Below are 9,161 nucleotides of genomic sequence, written 5' to 3'. Positions count from 1 at the left end.
CAAATATATCTACACCGGCCGGGAAAAAGTTGTATGGCACATGCAGATAGTATGAATTTACAGATCGGCCGAGCTCGTATCACTATCTACTAATTAAGCTGAATCGTCACATCATATCGTCGAGGAGATCATGTGACACATCAAAAGGGACCGGTGGTATTTAAGAGGGGAGATCCTGTCCGTCCTCGGCCGCGACAGGCAGGAGGGAGTCAATCCCTCCCCTGGCCCCGATCCTCTGTCCTCTCCCCTGCCCTCCCCTTTTGCGGCAACACAAGATTTCCGCTTTACTCGCCGCGCGCGTACAAGTACATGCGATCCGGCCCGGCACGTGTGTCGTGTGGTATCCGGCCTCCGTGCCGTATCCAGATCCTGTGGATCCCTGCACAGCTGCACTAGGATCTCCCGCGCTGCACTACCTTCTGTATTTTCCCCGTCGCCCTCACCCTCGTTCACCCTTGGCCCTGCATATAAACGCACCACCCTGGCTGGCCCCTTCTTGATTGTGACGACCCACGGGAGACGAGAGAGATACTACTACAGACTTGCGCGCGTATCTTTCTTTCTATCCTAGCGATCGACACGAAGCTTTCGAGATGTCGAGCGTCGCCGGAGGCGTGGTTGGGAGGACGGCCGTGTTTTCGGCGGCCGGCGGCGGCGCACCTCTTCACGTTCTCGCGGTGGACGATAGCTCCGTCGACCGCGCCGTCATCTCCGGCATCCTTCGCAGCTCTCGGTTCCGTGGTGAGTCCAATCGTGGGTCTGGTTGCAGCATCGCCATTGAATCTGTGCGCGTTTGCATGCATGAGAAGTGACCGAGTGCATCTGTTGTTGGTTTCGTGGGCAGTGACGGCCGTGGATAGCGGGAAGAGGGCCCTGGAGCTGCTAGGATCGGTACGCCTTTGATTTCTCTCTCTGTCTCTTTATTGGCTGTAATCTCTTGGCATTTCTCTGGATAGTACGTATTTCTGATCTGCTTCTGTGTTTGGGGATCGCGTCCAGGAGCCCAATGTGAGCATGATAATTACGGATTACTGGATGCCGGAGATGACGGGATACGAGCTCCTAAAGAAGGTCAAGGTGCGTGCTAGTCTATTTCTTCTTCTCCAAGTCCTGCCCAGTGGCAATCTTTCTTTCTTTAGAGCCAAATCACATCTAGTTTACGAGGCAAAAATCGCGCAGGAGTCATCCACGCTGAAGCAGATCCCCGTGGTGATCATGTCCTCGGAGAACGTGCCGACAAGGATCAGCAGGTCTGAATTCTACCATACAATGTTCAAGTACTACTACTCCTCTATGGGAATTAGACGTCGACTAACCCCGGTGCCTTTTCTTTCTATGTTAATCAGATGCTTGGAGGAAGGCGCAGAGGATTTCCTGATGAAGCCCGTCCGGCCGTCCGACGTGTCGCGGGTGTTCAACCGGGTGCTCCCATGAGAAGAGGCGGCGGGGGCGGCATTGGTGGGGCTGCGGTGAAACCATTCGTTCACGCGTGCTTCCTTTTTGGTCACCTTTTGTCATGTTTAAACAGAGAAGATCTCGAGTGAACTGCGAACAGTAGGTGTACTTCGTTTCTGGTTTTAGTGTCTTTCAGCTGGTCCAAAAGCAGTAGTAGTTCTCAGGCAATTTGTTGGGTGGTGTGGCCTGTTCATTACTTGTTTTTTTTCGAATTAAGATTACTTTACTTGTTTGTTTTTGGTTAGAGGAAATTGAAGGCCTTAACAACAGAGTTCATGATCTCCTTATACACAACGCGAGGGAGTTCCGTTTCCTCTCTCTCGCTCGAGGCGATACGCGAGGCAGTTCCTACGCCGGCACAGCCGCTGGCTCCAGCGGCGGCAGTAGGGTTGGGGAGCCCCGGTTCTTTTTGGACCCCGATAAAATCTGAACGTTCGGATTTTAAGCATTTCACCCGAACATTTTTACCTGGCAACTTTTAGTTGACGCGAGGTGGTAACTTTAGTTGTTAAGACATGGCAACTTTGTCCCAGTTCGTTTTTTGTCAGAAAAATTGTAATTTTTCCCAGCCTCACGTGAACTAAAGTTGCCAAAAAAACGTTCAGGTTGCCATGCTTAAAATCCGAACGTTCAGGATTTATTATTGCCGTTATTTTGGCTCATGTATAGATCTAGGCTAGTTTGTTCAAGCGATGTCGCTCGGTCGATGCCGACGTCTTCGTCAGGAAGAAAAGTTTTCGGGCCATCGCCTTGATGGTGTTCTACGACGGCGTCAAGGAGTCGTGGATGTGTGTCGAGGCAAGGTCTTCAAGACAGCGGTGGAGGTCTTGTCGAGGGTCATGTTTCTTCGCCTTCGTCCACGTCGTGTCAGCGGTTCCTCCGGCGCTGTCACGAAGCCGAAAGTGTTCGTGTTGGAGGTGGCCGGTGCTGCAGCGGCGGTCTCATCTAAGGTATTGTGCACCTGGAGTTTCTTCAAAGGTGGAAGATGGTTGCTGATTCTGGAGCCCCTCAACAGCGTTGCCTCATGAGTACTTCAGAATCGCGACCCAAGAGGAGCGGGGACGTGCTCCGGTAGACAATCTACAGCGACAAATGCGACGCCGTTCATGGCAGTGCCTGTTCAGAGGCTCACAACACAGTTTTGCTGCTATGGCTTTCTTTTGGATCTTGGCTTGGTGGAGATGTCTTCTTCTCCTTTCCAACGGACGCTCTAGCGACGGCGGTGGCTGAAGATTATGGTCGTTTTGTTGGTGGATGCAAGGACGAGGAAGATTTTTTTCTGTAAATTTTCTTTGTTTCTAGCAATTTCTCTTGGTGGGTTGTCTCTTTGGATTTCTCGTCAAATCTGCCATGTATGTTGTAATATGTTGGTATTATTAATATAAACATGGCACTTCTCTAAAAAAGAAAAAAAACAAAGTTCATTTTACTTAGTCTTGTCTCCTCTAGTCTGCATTTGCTCGTTCTGGCGACAAGAAAAAAGAATATGCATTTGCCCCATGCACGGATGTGTATGATGTAGTGCGTACATTTGCAAAGTGACGCGCGTGCGTACATTTTTCCTTGTCACCTCGTTCAATATTACAAGATGTTTTAACCTTTTTCTTATTCAGACGTATATAGACGTATTTTAGTGTGTTTGTTTACTCATTTCAATTCGCATGTAACGATGTTGAAATATCCAAAAGATCTTATATTTGTGAACAGAGGGAATACGCTTGTGTCAACGTTGCACGGTGTAAGCATGTGTGAGGATCGCTCGTTGATGTAGGAATACCAATAGGGTATGGATACGTATGGGCTAGCCAAAGGCCCAAATCAATAAATGATACAATCCAAATAGTAATGGGCTAACAGGCTCTGCATCAAGCCCGGCATGGACCACGGGGTGCATCATCATCATACAGGTCTCTACAGTCGGACGCCATGCCCCCTAATGGACAAGTACCAACAGTCGATCACTAAGACAGGAGCAGTTGGTCCTATCATTGTCAGTTGCACTGTAAAATACCCCCCCCCCCCCCTTGATAGGAACGCGGTGGCAATGGTAGGAAGCGAACTAGCTGCTCTGAAGTAGTAGCTATTACAAGCGATTACAATAACAGTGGATCTGTTATGTCTTGCAAAAGGGGAAGAAGAAAGGAGAAAAAAGAGATATGCAGCCAATTGGTCGTTTAGTGTGATCCTCTGGATACCCTGGCTTCCACGGGCAGCCTCACTTAAGTACCCTGCATCGTCTCGTTCACCCACTCTTTCCCCGTGTACCGTGCGTTGCGCTTCCGTGCACGACTGGTTCGTGTGCCCACTTGTCCTGGTGTGCTGCCTGGTGGGCCACCCATGTCAAGGGTGCTAACATCCCCCCTTCTTGAGTTGTGGCTTGCCACCAAGCCGGCGCTTGAGGAAATCGAGCTCATAGTGCCTCTTGATCTTCCCAAGTATTGCCCGTGCTCGAATCTGGAGACCATCTCACTTTGACCTACTCCACCATGGCTCCATTATTGCGACGCTAGCATGATTGCATCACTTCAACAGGAGCAGCAAGATCGTCAGAGCCAAGAGGAAGATTTGGTTGCACCATCATACCAAGAAGAAGCACTCGCCGGAGTTGCGAGACGTGGGGCACCAGGTGGACCGCAGCTTGTGGTGGTAAATGTAACTTGTAGGCGATGTCATTGATCCTCTCAATCATAGGAAAAAGGACCGTAGAACTTGAACGATAGCTTATGATTTCCACATTGTGCCAGTGAAGTCTACACATACAGATGCAACTTGAGGAACACCTTATCACCCACTTAAAATTCATGGAAGTATCACTTCTTATCTACATTACTCATCATGTACCGACGAGCCCGATGAGGATGTTGTTGCAGCAGATCCTGAATAACTGCTTGTTCGTCCAGCCAGACTTGCAACAACGACAAAGAACAGGTAACTCTCCGCCATGATTCCCCACCGATTAGGTTCATGGCCAAAAACAACCATGCCGATAGCAGAATGTTGCGAAGAGTTGTACCAAAACTGAGCTAAGGGGATCCAAAAGCTCCATTGGTGAGGGCATGCGTGAGTGAAACACCCGCGGAAAGTTTCAACACATTGATTGACATGCTTGGTCTGATTGTCAGTTTAAGGGTGATTGGTTGTGCTCAGTCCCAGTTCAATGTCAACATATTTAAACAGTTCTCACCAGAAATGACTCGTGAACACCGGGTCACTGTCCGAGACAATGACTTTGGGAAACCCATGGATTCTGTAGATCTGATGCATGTATACCTGAGCTACTTTTTTTAGAACCAAAGCACAAAATTATGCATTGGTGGTGATACACTTAGAGATCATGGTACTTCTAACATTTGCATGGACGTCAACTATCATCGTATTATCCCCGGACACCCTTGTCCCCACTGCAATATTATGAGCCAGAGTGTTTTGCCCCCGTCTAAAAATGCTGACTTCCACCTTGGCGAAGTGAGCCATCTGCCTACAAATGTCCATCAGCAAAGAGAATTGAGGTGACCTACATTTCTTTCACATCTTGATCTCCTGGTTGACAAAGGAACAACCAACCTCAACAATAGTTGGCCCTAAGAACAAATTTGATAGCTCTATCAGTCCCATTAACGTCGCTCCAGCTTCTGCTTTCTCAATAGTCGAGCATTGGGGAAGTTGATGTCCAGCTGAGAAGAAGACACAAAGATGATGGTCTCTTGCTACCATGCCTCCCTAGGCGTTCCCTGACTCTGATATGAACGTGGTGTCATAGTTTAATTTGACAGTGTCCATAGGCGGGCAACCCAAATATTTGGCGTCGGATCAGTTGGTCTGCATGCACCGGAGACTACAGAGACACCTTCTTATTTCCGACAGTTGGAGAACCACCATACGAGGCCAACAATTAATAGACCCACCTGCAATTTTGTCAGGTGATTCACGACACCCAAAACTGTCTCTTTCCCATCCCCATGGATAACGTTGTTCCTGAGCTGCCAAGACCTCCAGAGAATCAACAGTATTCTTCTTCTAACAACATTGGACTGTGGGCTTAACAACATCTGCAGCCAATCATCGCCATACTGCCTAAATGTGCATTCTTTTGGGAGATCACACACTACCCACATAGCGCATCTCAATGCCCTACTTCTTGTGCATGTAATCATCGCGTGAAATTCATCTTCCTTTTCCACTCTGCAGATGTCGCAAACATCCTCCTTAGCCAGTGTTCTCCTGAAGGCATTGTGTTTTCTGGCGAGTGATTCAGTATCAACTCTCCATGCAAAAAATTATCTTTTCTGGAATGTCTACTTTCCAAATCACATCCCATATGCTCCTTTCTCCTGGATCACTGCTAGAACTCGGGGCCATCGCATTTATATTGTGTTTAAGGGAGTCCGCTAACCTGTAGGCACTTCTGACAGTAAAACCCCCAGATTTTTCATAGTGTCATGCCACACTATCCTCAACTTCATCCCAATGGAATACGGATTTTGCAGATCTCATCCACATCAAAAGGGTAGAAAAGCTGTTTTATGAGATTTGTATTCCACTCATTTGTCCCTGTCATTAGTAGTTGATTCCCCCATCTTAATCGAGACCTACTGATGAAGCTTGTTGTCTTGAGACCCACCTTTCTTGGGAGCCACTGGTCTCTCAAATTTTGTACTTTCCTCCCATTTTTGATTTGCTAAATTAGTCCTTTGTTCTAACAGTTCAAGTCCGAACTCGATTCCACGCCAAGCTGGAGAAGCATCAGCCGCAAACACCGTGTCCATAAGGTTCTCGTGTGGATAGTATTTAGATTTTATCACTCTTGCACAAAAACTCTCTGTATTTTGGACTAATCTCCAACCTTGCCTAGCCAGGAGCGCTTGGTCAAATAGATGCATGTCCCAGAACCAAATTCCTCCATTCCTCTTATGTTTTGTAATATTTTCCCAAGACATCCTATGCACCTTCCATCGGTCATCCTTGTCCCCCAACAAAAATCTTTGACTATTCTCTTGTAACCTTCGCATAAACTTTTTGGTAAGCTTGAATATTCCCATAATGAATGTTGGGAGGGCTTGTGCAACTGCCTTAGCATGCATTTCTTTAGCCTCTTGTGACGTAAATCTCTTGTTCCACACCTCTTCCCAAACCTTTCCAAGATAGGCTGAAAGTTCTCGTCTTCATTCTCCCTTTTGGCATGGACAAGCCCAAATATTTTCTCTCGAAGGAAGAGGAGTCCACTTCCAGCATGGTCATGATTTACTCTCTCACATTGGAGTCACAGGTCTCACTAAAAAGCATAGAGCATTTGTTGCTACTAAGTAGTTGCCCTGTACCCTTCTAAAACACTTCTAACACTTCCTTAACTATTTTTGCTTGCTCAACAGTGAATTTGAAGAAAGGGAGACCGTCATCTGCAAAGAGGAGGTTTGATATGCCAGGACTGCCACGAGCAACTTTTAGTGCGGTCATACTACCCCTTTTTATTTCCCTAAGCAGGTTAGATAAACCATCTGCTATGAACACGAACAAATATGGGCTCAACGGGTCCCCTTGACAGAGGCCTCTCGAGGGGACAATAACATCTAGAAAGGATCCATTGCATTTAACGCCGTAAGTGACCGAGGTGATGCAACTCATAACCCACTTAGTCAATTGTCGTGCAAATCTCAATTTTAGCAAGAACTCTTCCAAAAAATTCCAATAAACTCTAATCACAGGCCTTGGCCAAGTCTAGCTTATAGGCACAATAGTTATCCCGTTGGTTCCTGCTATGTTGTATCTTGTGGAAGCATTCAAAAGCAATTAAAGCATTGTTCGTGATCAATCTTCTAGGGATGAAGGCACTTTGTGTTTCTGAAATGAGTTCATCTAGGAAAGGTCTAAGTCGGTTCACTAGGACCTTAGAAATTGGTACATCCATTTTGCATCATGCTTTTACATCGATATTTATTGCATTATGGGCTATTATTACACATTATATCACAATACTTATGCCTTTTCTCTCTTATTTTATAAGGTTTACATGAAGAGGGAGAATGCCGGTAGCTGGAATTATGGACTGGAAAAGGAGCAAATATTAGAGACCTATTCTGCACAACTCCAAAAGTCCTGAAACTTCACGGAGAATATTTTTAGAATATATAAAAAATATTGGGAGAAGAAAGCATCAGAGAGGGGCTACCTGCCAGCCACAAGGGTGGAGGGCGCGTCCCCTGTCCTTGTGGGCCCCCTGGCAGGCCCCCGATGCCCATCTTCTGCTATATGGTGTGTTTTGACCTGGAAAAAATCAGAAGGAAGCTTTCAGGATGAAGCGCCACCGTCTCGAGGCGGAACTTGGCCAGAACCAATCTAGGACTCCGATGGAGCTGTTCTGACAGGGAAACTTCCCTCCAGGAGGGGGAAATCGAAGCCATCATCATCACCAACGATCCTCTCATCGAGAGGGGGTCAATCTCCATCAACATCTTCACCAGCACCATCTCCTCTCAAACCCTAGTTCATCTCTTGTATCCGATCTCTGTCTCAAAACCTTAGATTGGTACCTGTGGATTGATAGTAGTGTTGATTACTCCTTATAGTTGATGCTAGTTAGTTTATTCAGTGGAAGATCATATGTTCATATCCTTAATGACAATTAATACTCCTCCAATTATGAACATGAATATGCTTTGTGAGTAGCTATGTTTTTTCCCGAGGACATGGGAGAAGTCTTGTTATAAGTATCATGTGAATTTGGTATTCGTTTGATATTTTGATGAGATGTATGTTGTCTTTCCTCTAGTGGTGTTATGTGAACGTCGACTACATGACACTTCACCATTATTTGGGCCTAAGGGAAGGCGCTAGGAAGTAATAAGTAGATGATGGGTTGCTAGAGTGACAGAATCTTAAATCCTAGTTTATGCGTTGCTTCATAAGGGGCTGATTTGGATCCATATGTTTCATGCTATGGTTAGGTTTACCTTAATTCTTCTTTCGTAGTTGCAGATGCTCAAGAGGGGTTAATCATAAGTGGGAGGCTTGTCCAAGGAAGGGCAGCACCCAAGCACCGGTCCACCCACATATCAAATTATCAAAGTAACAAACGTGAATCATATGAGCATGATGAAAACTAACTTGATAACAATTCCCACGTGTCCTCGGGAGTGCTTAGCTTTATATAAGAGTTTTTCCAGGCTTGTCCTTTGCTACAAAAAGGATTAGGCCACCTTGCTGCACCTTATTTAATTTTTTTACTAGTTACCCGTTACAAATTATCTTATCATACAACTATTTGTCATCGATATTTTCAGTGCTTGCAGAGAATACCTTGCTGAAAACCGCTTGTCATTTCCTTTTGCTCCTCGTTGGGTTGACACTCTTACTTATTGAAAGGACTACAATAGATCCCCTATACTTGTGGGTCATGGAGGCTCTTTTCTGGCACCGTTGCCGAGGAGTGAAGCGCCTTTGGTAAGTGGAATCCGGTAAGGAAACATTTATATAGTGTGCTGAAATTTACTGTTACTTGTTACTATGGAAAGTAATTCTTTGAGGGTCTTATTCGGGGTATCTTCACCTCGACCGGAAGAGCAAAGAGTTGCTCCTCAACCTACCGCACCTACTGAAAATATTTATTATGAAATTCCTTCGGGTATGATAGAGAAACTGCTAGCTAATCCTTATGCAGGAGATGGAATATTACATCCTGATATGCACCTAATCTATGTGGATGAAGTTTG

At 46.1% G+C, this 9,161-nt stretch overlaps 1 protein-coding gene across 1 annotated transcript; it reads left to right on the top strand.

Annotated features, from left to right (window-relative positions):
• The first annotated feature begins 242 nt into the window (after nucleotides 1–242).
• On the top strand, nucleotides 243–1,909 carry LOC123134257 (two-component response regulator ORR11). Its single transcript, XM_044553534.1, has 5 exons — nucleotides 243–741; nucleotides 845–891; nucleotides 1,000–1,077; nucleotides 1,180–1,250; nucleotides 1,347–1,909. Exons 1-5 carry the CDS (start codon nucleotides 594–596, stop codon nucleotides 1,432–1,434), a joined length of 432 nt encoding a protein of 143 aa, XP_044409469.1. The 5' UTR covers nucleotides 243–593; the 3' UTR covers nucleotides 1,435–1,909.
• Nucleotides 1,910–9,161: the final 7,252 nt, after the last annotated feature.

This window comes from Triticum aestivum, chromosome 6B (assembly GCF_018294505.1).
Source record: "Triticum aestivum cultivar Chinese Spring chromosome 6B, IWGSC CS RefSeq v2.1, whole genome shotgun sequence".
Classification (NCBI taxonomy): Eukaryota; Viridiplantae; Streptophyta; class Magnoliopsida; order Poales; family Poaceae; genus Triticum; species Triticum aestivum.
Note: the sequence above shows the minus strand (reverse complement) of the source record. Positions and strands in the feature narration are given on the sequence as shown.

What these genes read in the sequence shown, in the direction of transcription:
- LOC123134257 (XM_044553534.1), top strand. Translation starts at nt 594, where the DNA reads ATGTCGAGCGTCGCCGGAGGCGTGGTTGGGAGGACGGCCGTGTTTTCG. An exon ending in TCGCAGCTCTCGGTTCCGTG is followed by an intron (nt 742 to 844) that starts GTGAGTCCAATC and finishes TTTCGTGGGCAG; the next exon opens with TGACGGCCGTGGATAGCGGG. An exon ending in CCCTGGAGCTGCTAGGATCG is followed by an intron (nt 892 to 999) that starts GTACGCCTTTGA and finishes GATCGCGTCCAG; the next exon opens with GAGCCCAATGTGAGCATGAT.